This window comes from Ursus americanus, chromosome 36 (assembly GCF_024610735.1).
Source record: "Ursus americanus isolate L20-20 chromosome 36, mUrsAme1.1.p, whole genome shotgun sequence".
NCBI lineage: Eukaryota > Metazoa > Chordata > Mammalia > Carnivora > Ursidae > Ursus > Ursus americanus.
In genome coordinates, this window is record NC_142162.1 from 27,529,725 (window position 1) to 27,546,450 (window position 16,726).

Sequence of the window (16,726 nt, forward strand, 5' to 3'; positions counted from 1 at the left end):
ATGCCCTCATGACTGAGCTCAGTTCCTCACACTCTAGCCCTCCTACCCTCCACCTAGCAAAAACAAATATACACCATAAATTGCTTTTTAGGGTAAACATATCTAATAATACTGGTATAGCATGGCCCAAAGCCTCAGGCATACAAAAATACTTATCAGGCAGAACATTCCTTAGGCTCAGAAGTTATCTTCCACCTTCCAGCCAACTACCAGTCCTGAAGACAAACCTTCCTTTGGAATGTACAAGGTTTGAGCAAACCAGGCATGCCAAGTTAACTCTTTCCTGCCCAGATGCCATGTATTTAAAGTTTAGAGGCTTGTGAATCAATACTATTTATTAATGAGTACATAAGGTTTCATGGGGATGTTTAACACCCAGTTTAAGATAGAGGTTATCTTTGGGGTAGGATGAGAATGCTAGGGAGAGGTCCTGGGGAACTTTATGCATCTGTAATGTTTTCTTTATTAAAAGTTCTAAAACAAACATGACAAAAAGAATTTGAAATTCTGGATGATGGAAACATGGATGTTATATTCTCCACACTTCTCTGTATATCTGAAGATATTTAGTAATAAAAAAATAGAAAAATCTGTCAAACTTTTGTAAAGTATGCATCATAGTGCTATTTTATAAAGAAAAATTTAAAATAAAACAAAAAAAAGAAAATTTTGTAGGGGCGCCTGCCTGGCTTAGTCGGTAGAACATGGGACTCTTGATCTCTGAGTCATGAGTTCAAGCCCTATGTTGGGTGGAGAGCTTACTTTAAAAAAAAAGAAAAACAATTTTTCGAGGTACCTGGGTGGCTCAGTGGGATAAGCGTCTGCCTTTGGCTCAGGTCATGATCCAGAGTCCTGGGATCGAGTCCCACATCAGGCTGCTGAGCTCCCTCTCCCTTTGCCCCTCCCCACTGCTTGTGCTTTCTTTCTGTCTCAAATTACTAAAATCTTAAACTATTAAGAATATTTGAATACTGAAGTTGAAAATGGAGTGTCCGACTATTTAATGTACATAAGATTGATGTACTTGTCATAAATATGTGATATGTGCCCGGTATTACTTACTCAAAAATTAGCAGATTACTTCCTGCCTCAGGCCCCTTTATTTTATGCTGATTCTAAGACTAGTCCAGTAGGTTTGGTGGAAGATAAAAACAAAAGGTAAAGGAGAACAGTATTTGACCTTGATGGAAATCAAATTGTGTGTTCCTGTTCTCTTCTTCTCCCTCCCCCTCATAGAATTAGTCTTAAAAAATAACAAAAATGTAGCCTGTGGATAATGTAAAGAAGGGGAAAGAGCAGTTAAACCTCTTTGCATTGGGAATGTGGGTTGGGGAATGATGATGGTCAGGTTGTTCAGATGCTGTTAGACATAATTTCCAGCTACCATGCTTCTTTCATTTCCCTCGGTTCTCTTTACCTTCCATAAGTCCACAGTCAGTTAACAGATTCCTTCCTGTGCCTACTACATTCAGGTCCTGTACCTTGAGATGTAAAATAAGTATGGTCTTTTTTCCCCATAATGTGCTTCATAATAAAATCAAAGTAAACCGTTCAAAAGCCAGTCGGTAGCTTTCCCTATACATTGCTTGGCAGGGAAAGCCTGCAGTAACATTGTCGTCACAATTTGCACACCTCACCCTTCCAGCATTCAAACTCTTTAACTCATGTCTCAACAGATTATAAGTTATCACATGCCATGGACCCTCAGGGATACTTGAAGTAGTCAAAACTGTAGGTGTTAAATTGAATAATGTAAGAGTCATTTGAATATGTTGATTTCCAAATGAATGGTACAGAGTGGATACCAGGAAAAGATGAAGGCTACTCTCTTTTCTTCTCTCTGGAGTTATTATGGCCAACTCAGATCGATTCATTTTCTTTATAATAGTGATAATATATTTAAAGAATGACTAGAAAAACATAAAACCTGTTTTTCGTACAATAGTTGAGAAATTGAAACCTATAAGCAAAACTTGAGCTAATGAAGCAAAAAAGTAACTTACCTTGGTTTGATTTCCAGTATGGGCTTAAAACATACATTCTAGTTCTCTTGATTGAAATACCTTTTTGTGATTGAGAAATGTTATAGTTATTTGTTGTCATCTTTTCATTTTCTACTGGTTTTCAGAGTTTGGAGTCTGATGTTTAAAGTGTTTTACAGAATACCTATCATTCTGTATGAAGTTCTGTTGTATTGTTTAAAGTGAACTGAAACATGTGTCAACAATCTCTTAGGATTTTTTTTTTACAACTTGATACCATCCAAAGACTTTCAGTAGCTAGAGTGTATGTTGCTTCTTTCTTCGTATTCTCATGTTTAAACTGTTGGGATGGACCTGGTATCTTGTTACTGATAGGCTGTAAGTTAGTTAATCATCTTCAGGCAGCCACCAGGATGAAAATGATATTCAAGTACACAGTTGAATTTTGGAAAAATGTAAGGAAATTTGGAGATCCAAACTGAATATAATTACCATATTACTCACCTAGCTGGGCACAGTTTTAGCATTGTAGTTACTGAGAGATAGAACTGATTTAAAAATAAGGGAAATTCAAATCAAAACCACATTGAGATACCACCTTACGCCAGTTAGAATGGCAAAAATTGACAAGGCAGGAAACAACAAATGTTGGAGAGGATGTGGAGAAAGGGGATCCCTCTTCCATTGTTGGTGGGAATGCAAGTTGGTACAGCCACTTTGGAAAACAGTGTGGAGGTCCCTTAAAAAGTTAAAAATTGAGCTACCCTATGATCCAGCCATTGAACTACTGGGTATTTACCCCAAAGATACAGACGTAGTGAAGAGAAGGGCCATATGCTCCTCAATGTTCATAGTAGCATTGTCCACAATAACTAAATCGTGAAAGGAGCCGAGATGCCCTTCAACAGATGACTGGATTAAGAAGATGTGGTCCATATATACAATGGAATATTACTCAGCCATCAAAAAGAACAATTTCTCAACATTTGCTGCAACATGGACGGGACTGGAGGAGATAATGCTAAGTGAAATAAGTCAAGCAGAGAAAGACAATTATCATATGGTTTCACTCATTTATGGAGCATAAGAAGTAGGAAGATTGGTAGGAGAAGAAAGGAAAGAAGAAAGGGGGGGTAAACAGAAGGGGGAATGAACCAAGAGACTATGGACTCTGGGAAACAAACTGAGGGCTTCAGAGGGGAGGAGGGTGGGGGAATGGGATAGACCGGTGATGGGTATTAAGGAGGGCACGTATTGCATGGTGCACTGGGTGTTATACGCAAGTAATGAATAGGAACTTTACATCAGAAACCAGGGATGTACTGTATGGTGACTAACATAATAAAAAATTATTATAAAAAATAACAATCAAAAATCTTTAAATAGGTAAAAAGCTTCAGAGATAAAGTACAATACTTAATTCTTGTTGAAACCCATCACAGTTTTACACCATCATGTGATAACTTTACCCTCATTACTTCCTTTTCCCCTTCTCAAATACAGTTATTACCTAAGATCACTTCTTTGATTTATAGCTGTTTTCTGTAAATATTCATTTCCTCATAGAAAGTATCTTCCCATAATTTAACCTATCATCTTTATATTTATGAATCTTAAATCTATACATCTAGCCCTCACGTTGTACCTAGAGTCTAGTTCCATATTTCCATGCATCTATAAAATATTTTCATTTGGATATCTTACTGTAACCCTAAGTTCAGTACACCTAAAGCATTTGCTTTCCCATACCTTCTCAGTTCTTCCATTTTGGGTACAAGTATCTTTATTTTTAGTTTCCAGGCTAGGATTATAAAATCATTCTTTGAGTCTTTCCATTCCATTGTGCCATGCATTCAATTTGTCATTTTTAAATGTATTTGATTCATCTGTTCCTAACTAAATTCCTATTATATCTTTCTAGTCTAAGTCCTCATAGCTCCTTACTTGAATAGACAGTGGAGTTGCTGTGGTACATAAGCCAGATAGATTCCTGTTCTCAGCTTGAAAGAAATCATGACAACTGCCTGTTGCCTCCTACGTAAAGTCCAGACTTCCTCTATCAAATAGAAACCAGTGGTAGCACTAGTCTCCATGTTCAGATGTCACTTTCTAGGTCATTGGGGTATAGCACATACAGCATCACTTTCTAAATATTTGTTTACATGTTTGTTTCCCTTTACTACAATGAGTTACCAGAAATAGAGATAGTAAGTTTATTTTTGCATCACAGTGCCCAGTGCAATACCTTTCACATACATTAATGAGTCTTTGTTGGATCAAAAAGCAATGTAGATAATTTCATATACTTTATCATTCATTCTAACACTGACCTTGTGAAGTAGATATAAGAGGCCCTTTAAAGTCTCTAGCTGTAAAGATTTTCCATAATTATTCCTAATTTTCTTGTCTAAACTCCCTCTTTTTCGTCTAATATAAATCCAGTCAAATTAATCTCTCTACTGTCTCCTGAATACTCCATGTACCTTCTTAACCTATTCATCGAATGTTTCTTTCCTTCTCTCTGTCATGGTTCAATGTATTTGCCTCTTTTTTGAAATCTTCCCTTCTAGCTCTAACCCACACAGATTTCTCCCTTATATAACCCTTTTTGTGAATATGTTGCCTGAAAATTATATAATTTAGCAGCATGTTATATTTATTATTGCTAGGCGTTTTTCTTTTTACTGTCGTATTCATTCACTGTTTAATTTGAATTTTGATGTCCCAACTTGACTGGCAACGTGTATCTGGTTCTTTTTTTCTCCCTTGTTTTGGCTAGCATAGTGTTAACAACCCTATATGAAGGGTTAGCTCTTTCTCCAAAGATGACAATTCTGTATATATGATAGCATAAATTACTTACTTAGCAAAGGACAGGGGTGTGGTCATCCATTCTTTTTTTTTTTTTTTTTTAAGAAATCTCTACACCCGAACTTACAACCTCAAGAACAAGAGCCTCACACTCCACTGACTGAGGCAGCCAGGCGCCCCTGTGGTTGATTTTTCAACCATTCTTGTTATTGATTTTCTGGTTATCTCTGTCTAGCGTCACTAATTGTAGTAGTATAATTTTAGGACTGAATTCAGGCTAGTCAGATCATCAAACACCTATAAAAGAAAGAAACCATAGGGGTGCGTGGGTGGCTCAGTCAGTTAAGCATCTGCCTTTGGCTCAGGTCATGATCCCAGGGTCCTGGGATCGAGCCCTGCATCGGGCTCCTTGCTCAGTGGGGAGCCTACTTCTCCCTCTCCCTCTGCTGTTCCTCCTGCTTGTGTGCTATCTCTCTTTCTCTCTGTCTAATGAGTAGATAAAATCTTTAAAAAAATAAAAGAAACTGTAAATTGTTCTGTTGGAATATTATAATAGGTATAGGTGGACAATTTTTTTGGTTAATGTACCATGTCTTATGATAATAACTATATTTTACAATAACTTTTTTGGACTAATTTTTTAGTCTTCTATATTTCATAACTGATAAAAAATAGAAAAATTTTTCTTAGAGAAAATGGTATACCTTGAGAATTCACTGGTAACTATAACTACCATATTAAAATGTTTGCATATAAAACAACAGTTTTTTGTTGCATAAGGATGATTTAACTGCTCCAGGTATTTAGACCATAATAAATATTGCATTTTAAAAAAGAAAATGTAGATCTCTATAAATCTCCCTTTTTCTGCTTACAAATGGTGTCATCTATTTTATTGTTAGAGAAAGAAATAATAACAAAAGCCACCAAGAGGTTTTGTTTTGTATTACTATCATTAGGAGACAAGGTGTCTTTCTCTCAAATTAGCTTATATATTCTTCTTTCTGTTTTTTTCCTCTTTAACTCTTTTATATCCATTTCTTTAACTATTTTATCAACTTTTCCATTTTTTTGTTAAGTGTACATATCCAACCTTATTCTGGAATAGATGTAGGATGACTTTATGCTCTTTTTATTGGCCCCAATTACTTAAGTCTCCTGTTGTAAACATGCCCCATCCTTGAAAGCCTATGTAAGTGTGATTTGTTCTTTAACTATTTTCTTGATTAACTCTACCCAGCAAATAAAATATATTGGCCTAGTGATGTGGTGAGCTATTTGTAGAATTGACCAAATACCTCCATAATTCTTTCCATTTGTACTTAACCTTCCTTTCCAAGCAAAGAAGTCATTAATTTTTTTCCTGAATATCTCATTGCAATGTCATTCTTAAAAATAAAATTCAAAAAATTTTAGACTTATCATAGAAAGTTTTTATAATTTTTTTAAGTCTTAAATTCTTTCATCAGCAAGTTACTGTTATTTATGTTTTAGGGATTAGAATAAAATTTACTTTTATGCTACTTAAATTTAATGTCAAAGTAGAGTTTAACTTGTGTTTGTGAGTCAGATCTTAGTGTGCCTAACATTTTTATTTTCGGTACTTAGTTGTTGAATACCTTTCTACAGTAGATGCTATATCTATTGCTCTTTTTTATTTCTTTTTTTTTAAATGAATGTGTGCAGTGTAACAGTCTCATGTAGGTCAACTTTCTTAAGCTTCCTCTACTACTGAGTTTTTAAAGTCCTGCTTAGGAAATGGGAAAGAATAAAGCAGAATTACTTGGGATGTTTTTTCAAAACATGTACCACTAGGAATTCTGATGGTTTATTCTTTCTGCCGTCCCTCCTTGGAAATCCAAGGCTATCGTGAGTCACTGTCTCTGAATGAGATGGCTCTCAGTTGTGTTAGTTTGTCTTAGCATCCAATAAGAAACTAGCCTGCATAGTACTTGTTGATTTTTACAAAAAAAGTTATCAAAATTATTTATAGAAAGTGGTATTTCACAAGCAATAAATGACTACAGATTCCACATATGTATTGTATCTAATAATAAAATTATTTGTTGTTCTCCTAAAGTGGTAAATTAGACAAATACTTATATTGGAGAAGCTGTTGGTTATTAGGAAAATGGTCCTGAAAATGGTAACCTTTTCTTTAAGAAAATATTCAAACCTTAAGTAACAAGTACTAAAATTAACACAAAAGAGAAATTCTTTTTTAAAAAGTTGTTTTCCATCTTCATTCTTATTTCTTTTTTGTCTTGGATAACCTTCACAAAATGTATACCTTCACAAAATGTATCTTTTTTGTAACTAGTACCCTGAAAGTTGCCAGGTTTCACTTGTCTACTTTCTGGTCTGCCTCCAGTGTAGGCCCCTTCTTTTCTTCTCTCTTTACTCTTGAATTAATCCTCTACCTACTTCACAGGCCGATTCTTTGATGAGAATGAATCCCCTGTTGATCCGCAGCATGGCTCTAAACTGGCGGATTATAATGGGGATGATGGTAACGTAGGTGAGTACGAGGCAGACAAGCAGGCTGAGCTGGCTTACAATGAGGAAGAAGATGGTGATGGTGGAGAGGAAGACGTCCAAGGTGAGCGTGGGCCTGGCCTCCATGCTGTGACCATGAAACCCACCTCTAAATTTTTTGGTTGAATTTGTGTAGAATTTCCCCCACTTATTAGTGGCATTACAATCCTAATACAAAGAGATCTTGTGTAGTTTTTCAATTTTATTTTGAAAACAATTTTATTGTAGTCATATTTGTAGATCTTAATTATTTTTTTAAGTATTTTCCTTTTTGTTATCTTATATGTATTACTGATATAATTTGAAACTCAAGAATATTCAGAAATTTTAGATTTAAATTGCTCGAAATAGCTCTAGAGTTTACCTGAGGCAAATACTCCCAGAAAATAATTCTTTTCCAATTTCTCGTCTGAAAACATTTCATTATTCTTGGTACAAATATTGACCAGACAGCCTTTTTTTTTATAAGGGAAGCCCCAAAAGGAATGGTCTCCTCCACACAGAAGATAAGATTATTTCACTACTGACTCAGTATAGGAAGGCTGTTTTTGAAATTTTTTCTCGTGCTCGCTTCGGCAGCACATATACTGAAATTTTTTCTGAGAAGTTGAAAATTTATATTTAATGGTTTACAAAGATTTGTCCATTTTATGTTTAATACACAGATTCAACATATTTTCCTTGCTAACTGTGTAACTTCTGAGCTTTTAAGTTATTAAAAGTTCAGAATTTACCTGTGTGCATGCAGCCCTATCCATGCATGCATATCAGAGTATGTTGCATTATTGCAAGTTTTTAGGCTTGTTTTTTTGCCTGCTAATATCATTTCGTGGTATTTGTGGAACTTTTTCTCTTTTCTGTAAAAGTTGATTATGAACATAATGTGTGATGTATTAGATTTTATAATGTGATGCATGAAATATTTTCCAGTGTAAACTGTCTTGATTTCGTCCTTAACTCTTTTTAAAGTAATCATATTTTATTTAGGTTCATGACAAGGATTGTTTTTATAAAACTCAAAAGAAAATACAGTTGTCCTAGAATACTACATAGTTAATAGAAAAAGGGAAACTAGAGACTCTGACTTCCACACATTGTTTCAATAGTACATTCTAGTTTTGGAAGAATGGTTGTTGGGAATAGAAAGAATAATAATTCTAGGAGTTATTTAAGGATATATTAATAACTTCTCAAACACTGGAGCTATTGAATAAATTATATCCACCTTTTCTATAATCTCATCCATTTTTCATAAATTTTACCATTTTTTCTCTTTGCTTTGTGATTTGTTTGGATTATATTTTTTTGCAGTTATATATAACATTTGTTTTCAGGCTTTTTCATGGATATATATCATATCACCAATTAGATTGTAAGCTCTTGGAGGGCATGAATTTTCATTTATTTTTCCTTATATTTTGTTTGTATCCTTTTCTGCCTTCATCTTCACCCATCTCCTCACCCCACCATAGTACTTAGCATATATAGGGCCCTGGGTAAATGTTGTTAACTGATAATTTTATGCTTTCTCATTGAGTTTTTACTCTTACCACTGTGACTAGAATAATAACCTTTTACCTTCTGGTCTTATAAACTTAGTTTACACTTTAAACATTGCCTAGTTTTCTTTCATAAGAGCTGCTATCTGTCATGTCATTGGTTAATTTTGAGGTTCTTATTAGAGCAAATAATTTTAACTGTAATTGAAAAGCGTTTCTTATGTTTTAGGCTATCTTAAAGTTAATGACTTTTATCACAAAATTTCAGTTATTTTGTATGGCTTTTATCCATAGTAAGTACATTTATCTTCAGTGTCTTCCCTCTCTCTCTCTCTCTCTCTGTCTCTCCTGTACACTTCTCCCTCTCTCACCCCCAGTTCTCATTGCCACTTTAGGTCTTCAGTACCCTCATGCTGCTCTGCCTTTCCTTCCACAAGGAAATAAATGTATCACTTTTAAGCAATATGGGGAAATGACCTAAGATGATACCTTCAAAGAAGTAGGGAGGGGATTGTTAAATTTAGGAGTTTCCTCATTTGCAAGTGAAGCTTACTTGATCTGGGGGTTACCACTTAACTTTTTTTTGAATCCCATTTTGGGGTTCATTAGATGACAGCAGCAGAAGGATAGGTAGGATAGCTACGAAGAGGACTCCTTTATTATAGGGAACAAAGATTCAAGACCATCAGCTGCAGTAAATGAAGAGGGATAAGTTTGAGTGAACTGACTCAAAAAGAATATTGTAGACCCAAATAATTTTAAACGTGTTTTCAGGGATTCTTTAGGTGTAGTATTAACTGTCCAAAAAGTGGGAAGGGGCCCGTTTTAGGTGTTCTGTTGTTTATCAACAATTTGGATTCTAAATGTTTATTATTAAGTTAGAATATTTAGAATTTAAAAACATTTCTTCATAGGGGCGCCTGGGTGGCACAGCGGTTAAGCGTCTGCCTTCGGCTCAGGGCGTGATCCCGGCGTTCTGGGATCGAGCCCCACGTCAGGCTCCTCTGCTGAGAGCCTGCTTCTTCCTCTCCCACTCCCCCTGCTTGTGTTCCCTCTCTCACTGGCTGTCTCTATCTCTGTCGGATAAATAAAATCTTAAAAAAAAAAAAAAACAGTTCTTCATAGTTTCAATGTAGAAATAATGGTTGGGTTTCCAGGACAGCTTGCACTTGTAGCCAAAGCAGGCAATAGAATAGAGTGGGAAAAAACAGTCTGAGTTAGGAGATCAGCTGTGTATTGCTCTTCAAGTCACTTAAACTCTCTGGGCCACAATTCTTCATCTGTAATGTAAGTTTGAACTACAATAGATGGTCCTTCTCAGTTCTAAAATTCTGTGGTCACATTCACAGTGGAAGCACTATATTTAACACAGGTATTATGGGAAAATGTGTTTCAGATTTGAGCATGCCTGAAACACATCTTCCCCCAAACCCACGAAAGGAAGTAGATACTTCACTACCACAGTTGAGACTCTGCATCTAGAGAGAGATCACAAATTGAAACATGCTGGTAATAGATGGCTGCTACACTCTGTGGTGAACATAGAATAATGAATAGACTTGTGGAATCACTATGCTGTACACCTAAAACTAATGGAACATTGTATCAACTATACTTCAATTAAAAAACAAACGTACTTCAGAAATACTACTAAGGTTCTAGTATTAGGGGCTCTTCTCTGCTTAGGAGTATTTTTTTCTCGATCTGTTGGGTCCCTAGGATTAGAGATCCCAGTTGCAGTACCGAGGTTCTGGATTCAGTTAAGGACATTCTGGCTTTGGTGCTCCAAATTCTTGATTATGAAATGGAGATTTGGGCATCATCTCTGCTATTAGAGAGCTAAGGGATTCCAGCTTTATCTCTGATGCCTGTTCATACGTATTGATCATTTGGGACAGCACTACCTATAGAGTGTTCTCTTGTAGAATTAAGTGAAGCCTATTTTTCCTGTGTTTACAATCCTGGTTTATTTTTATTTTTAATTGCTGGTTTCCTGAAGCATTCTAAAAGAAATATTATTTTATTTGCATTGGTATAAAAAATTCTTTTTCCTGCATTCTTTTAAGTGACCCAATGAATAGATTAACCCTGGAAACACTATACATCTGATGGATATGTCTTTTAATTCATTCTTTATTGTAATAAGGAGATGGATGTTTACACATTCTCTTTACCCTTATCTTTAATCCCATAGAAGTTCCAAGTTTGCTTAATAGAATATGACCTGCATGTAACTGGGTGTATTTATGGAAGGAAGCTTAACATAATGCTTAAGTGCCTGGATTCTGGAGCCAGATTGCCTGGATTTGAATCCTAGCTCCACCACTTACCAGCTGTATGACTTTGTGAATTACCCAACCTCTATACCTCAATATCCTTATCTGTAAAATAGGGATATAGTCACCTGTTGTTATGTGGATTATATGATTCAGATATTTGTTCAGCACTTAGAACAAGTCTTCCGCACCGCAAGCACTACATAAGTGTTTGTTGAATAATAATTTTTAAGAAATAAAAGCAAACATAGAATTTTTTTCTTTGGATTGCCTGCTTTAGAGGATAACTGCATTTGGCCTGTGGATTAATTTGTACATTTTAGTGGAGCCTCACTGCCTTATTACCCCAAGATGTTCTTGCTTGGTAGAGCTTGCTTTATGAAGGTGGTCCTTTCTTGACTTCAGAGGGAATCTAGAAATTATTTAATAAATTATGAATGTTTTTCTGTTGCCTTTAAAAGTCATTTTATGTTAATGAGGTATTTACAGATTTTGCTGCTTTGTAAAATGAAATAAAATATAATTATATTTAGTGGTTCTCGGTTCTGTATCAGATTTGGTTAGGTAATTTCAACATACTTTACAAATATATGCAAAAAGGTTGTCAGTAGAAATTTCAATTCTAGTTAGAATAGCTACACTGAAAACGGACTCTAGTTAATATAAATAATAGTTCAATGTAAGAAAAATGCAATATTCCAAAAGTCCTGTGGAATCTGAAAAATAATGTGAAGGCACCATATTAAAATTTGATTAAAATCATATTTTTATGATTTTAAACTCCTTATATTTATAGAAGACTTTGGAAGTAAAGACTGCCTTCATATGCATTATTTTATTTTGAGGTAGGAAAAACAGTTACTGCTATCTGTACTCTACTGAGAAGGTAATTAGGGGTCTAAAGAGGTTAGAAACTAGCTCAGGTTTGTTATGTACCTGGGTCAGGACTAGAATTCAGTTTTTCTATTCTCAGAGCTTTGCTCTTATTTTCTCTTTAAAATTACTCACTTAAAAATCTTCTGATGTATCTACTTTTTCCTTTTAGTAACTTTCCTGTTAAATTTCTAGGCATTTTCTTTTGTATAGCTGCCTTTCCCACTACTCCATGGTGATTAATTCTGCATATAATTACTAAAGTCCTGAAAGATGTGTTTATAGACATAAGGTGATATCCTGTAACATGGATCCTAAGGATAGCTTTCTGGAGAGGTGCCAGTGATTATTTTCCTTTCCTTTTATTTTATTAAAAGATTTTATTAATTTTTTTTGTCAAGAGAGAGTACAAGCAGTGGGAGCGGTGGGCAGAGGGAGAAGCAGCCTCCCCGTGGAGCAAGGCGCTGGAGTTGGGACTGGATCTCAGGACCCTGGGAGCATGACCTGAGCTGAAGGCAGGCGCTTAACCACCTGAGCCACCTAGGTGTCCGTATTTTCCTTTTAAAACCAAAGAAAATTTTGGGGCGCCACGGTGGCTCACTCAGTTAAGCGTCTGGCTTGGGCTTAGGTCATGATTCCTGAAGTTCTGGGATCCCATCCCACATTGGACTCCTTGCTCCACGGGGGCCTGCTTCTCCCTCTCCCTTTGCCTGTTGCTCCCCCTGCTTGTGCTCTGTGTCAAATAAATAAAATCTTAAAAAAAAAAAACAAAGATAATTTTTAAAGTATAAAGAGCTCTATGATAAGACATTGATTAGCATATTTTCAAAATATGGGTGTGATTATGGATACAATTTCAGCCTTTACCTGTAACAGGTTTGAGGTTATCATACCTAGTGGATTATGCTATTGAAGATATGACATCATTTTGTTATCTTATGATGCAAAATGGTTGTCTGCAATTCTAAATGAGAATTTCTATAAGTTTAACAGGAAAGTTATTGAAAGGAAAAAAGAAAGTTGGTTTATTTGTCATTTTTTATGAATAAAGAAAAAATAACACATCATTATGTAAAGTTAATACATACTACATACACCATATGGTATCTTTCTTGAACAAAATTTTACGATAGGATATATTAGAGAAGCTGAGAGTGAGAAACCTATCAAATCTAAAAGAACAGATTTCAGAAAGTTATAGTATACACATGAATTTGAATTCTAACATATAACTCTTTAAATTATATAAAATTGTATCTCCAGACAATTATGATAGTAACACCTCAGTCTGTCAAAAACTAAGCTGTTGGGTAGTTGTAACTGTGAACCAGAAAGTATGAAAAATCATGTTTTAAGGCTGTGGAGGAGCCAAAAGATGTCATTAAAGCCATGTGCTAAAAAAGAAGCCTCTCTGCTTTGATTAAATTACTTTTCATTCTTGTTCTAACGTAATTTTTGTATTCTGAGCAGTCTTATTTCAAAACCTGTAGTTTATAACAAAATTAGAAAAGGATTGCTACTGGCAGATAAACTAACAGTAATGTGAAGTGACAGGTGATAGCCAAGAAGGACCCAGAAAAACCTGTCAGTGGCTAAGTAAGTCAAACTCCAAAGCATTATATGGAGTTTTTTAATATAGTTACTCAAAGTGACTTTGAGGATTTTACTAACAATATTATGTAATAATTTTTTTCTTCTTGGTAAAGAAAAAGTTAAGTTTGGTTAGTACATTTCATTTAAGAAGTTGCTGGTAAGCTATTTGCAGAGGAGCAAAGAAATCCACTATAATGTTAAATATTGGGATTCTGAGTAATTTTTGTTTTCCTATCTTTTATTTTCTAATTTTTATGTGATGAGTGTGGATTCATTTTGTAATTAGAAAAAAAGCTGTTTTTTTTTAAGGGCATGAAAATGTATACAGAATGGTTTCTACCAAAACTTTAAAGGACTACTTCATCTAGTAGAAATAATGTATTTTATATATAAGGATCAACTCCTCAATGTTTGTGGGTTCCTAAGGTTTTGCTAATTATATCTAGCTCTACTTCTTTCTATCTACTTATCTAACTACTGTCAAATGATTTGTTAAAATTAAGTCATCTTCCAATATACTGTTTTCACTGTTTAGGCAAGCAACTAAGAAATAGAACACTATTTTAGAAGGCGTAAAATAACAAGCAGAAACTACCTTAAGGCTGAGGAAAAAACTGAGGTATTTAATAGGTTTTCTGCAAGTGATTTAAAAAATAATGTTCTTGATACATAACTATTTCCCTTACAGATGATGAAGAACGAGAACTTCAGATGGATCCTGCGGACTATGGAAAGCAACGTTTCAATGATGTTCTTTAAGCCCTAAAGGAAAACTTCAGAAAACCGAAAGTGCTGTAAAATGGAATCATTTCTACTTCATTGTTTTTGACTTTTGTTGTAAAGATCAGTTGTAAAGATACATTGAGATAGATTTAAGGAAAAATTTTAATGAAGAAATGTACCCCTGTACATAGGTGAACTTTTTCATATTGTATTATTAAAGCGGAGATTTTTTCAGTTATATTACAGTCGAGCCAAAAACAAAGTAAGCAGAACTGTAATCTTTGCATTTAAAATGAACTAATGTATATTTTACATTTTATTGAGCCTAATTCTTTCCACAAATGGACAAATAGGAAAAATTGGTTGTACAGTTTATATGTTGCACATAGCATAACCCCAGTGAGAATAGTTACTCAGCTGAAAAACTTTTTATACACTAATATATTCTTGCTAGCCCTCATCTCATGCTCTTCATGGAGTTATACCTAGAATATTTACATAAAAGAGGGGTTGAATCCTGAAAGCCAAACACTGGGCAGCATGTGTACAAAATCATTTCCCTACTTCTTTTATTTTACATGAGTGCTGATGTGTTTTGGCAGATAGCTTTCAGCTGATGCCTGATGGAAGTTGAGGTAACCTGCAAAGACATAACAATATTTATGAGTTATACCTTACTTAGTTCATGAAATTGTGAAATGCATGATTGACAATATATTTTCAATTTTTATTTTCTCACATCATACTAGTACTATTTAACTTTAACCATCATTGGCTAAAATTTTTATATTTTCAGAGTCCAAGTTGGTGAAAATATTCATGGTTTAAATGCCAGATTCTGAAAGAAGCTAAATCAACTTTGAAACGAATCTGCAATCAGTATTTCAAAGCTTCTCTTGTAGTTATAGTGATCTTACTTGACTAGAATTTTTCAGAAGTACTAAATAAGGAGTTTTAACAGATTTTTATTAATGCACAGATAAGTAGAAGTACAGTGAGGTCTACAGCCGTTTTATTAAAATAGCTTAAAAGTTTGTAATAAAGATGAAGAATCTTTGTAATTAATATGTTGTTAAGAACCCATAAACCTCATATTTGGTAGACTTACAAAATTATTTTAAATGCATTTTTTTGACACTGTTCCATAGAATGCATAAGCTAGTTATAGTTAATCTCTGCTTTTGGATTTAAATCTTTTAAATTTTATCCCCCACCCCAAAATAAAAGGTTTTGATGATAAGGAGAAATTTAAGGTTGTTAACTCTGTTTTTCATAAGGACTACTGTTAATTGCACATAAACATGAAATGCTTCCCCCCCCCCGCCATTGTGCTCAGGTTTTAGTAAAAAATTCAAACTTAAAGAGGTAAAAAATCTGTTCACTTATTAGAGGTGCACAAATTCTTAGACTTCAGTTTGAAATTATTTAGCGACCAGGAAAAGATATACTGAGTTACTAAAATTGTTGTTTCTACCAAATCAAAGTAAGCAATTCATGCCTATGCTGAGTATAGTGAGGCCTATAATGAATAGGTATGATAATTCACAGAATTTTAAAAAGTGGAGTTAAAGGGAATTGATGTATGCTTTTTGGGCATTAGGGTGGGAAGATGAATCTAAAACATACTTCTAGTAATACTTTATATTTAATACTGTAAAATCTTTACAAATGAAAACCATGAAATTCCTGCCTTTGTCATAAAAACGATCACTTAATTATATGGTAGCTTTTACTTCTATAGCAAAATTTCTTCAATTAGTCTAGACATTTTATAAACTGAAAATCTTGGACCAATTGATAATATTTCTGACTGTATTAACATTTTAGTGCTATAAAATACTATGTGAATCTCTTAAAATTCTGACATTCTACAGTCTGTAATAGACACGCTGGTTTTTATAGTAGTTTACTTCTGCCTTAAGATTTAGGTTTTTTACATGTATTTTTGCCCGGAATTAAGTGTTAATTTGATGGAAACTCTGCTTTTAAAATCATCATTTACTGGGTTCTAATAAATTAAAATTAAACTTGTTTTACTATTTTGCTGATTCTGATACATATACACATATCACATTCATGTGATGCAAATAGCTACATTTTTTTTTTAAAAGATTTTATTTATTTATTTGACAGAGATAGAGACAGCCAGCGAGAGAGGGAACACAAGCAGGGGGAGTGGGAGAGGAAGAGCAGGCTCCCAGCAGAGGAGCCTGATTGTGGGGCTCGATCCCATAACGCCGGGATCACGCCCTGAGCCGAAGGCAGGCGCTTAACCGCTGTGCCACCCAGGCGCCCCAAATAGCTACATTTTAATACTAAGATTTGAGCAAATTTAGAATACATTTTAGGCTCAGCTAAACTAGAATGGCAGGAAGATTTATGTTAGGGTTGTTTATTGTACTGCTAGTTTATTTAACAAATACTGAATGCTTCC

At 34.6% G+C, this 16,726-nt stretch overlaps 1 protein-coding gene across 3 annotated transcripts in view; it reads left to right on the forward strand.

Moving 5' to 3' along the window:
• The window catches only part of GOLM2 (golgi membrane protein 2), a 107,875-nt gene extending 91,547 nt beyond the window's left edge, over nt 1-16,328 (forward strand). For 2 of the 3 annotated variants that reach the window (XM_087859201.1, XM_045772294.2), the window contains 2 exons: nt 7,225-7,392; nt 14,258-16,328. In XM_087859201.1, coding sequence (XP_087715327.1) covers nt 7,225-7,392; nt 14,258-14,328 — 239 coding nt within the window. In that variant the 3' untranslated portion in view covers nt 14,329-16,328. The remainder of the gene's footprint in view (nt 1-7,224; nt 7,393-14,257) is intronic. The other variant, XM_045772302.2, reaches the window with a different exon arrangement.
• Nucleotides 16,329-16,726: the final 398 nt, after the last annotated feature.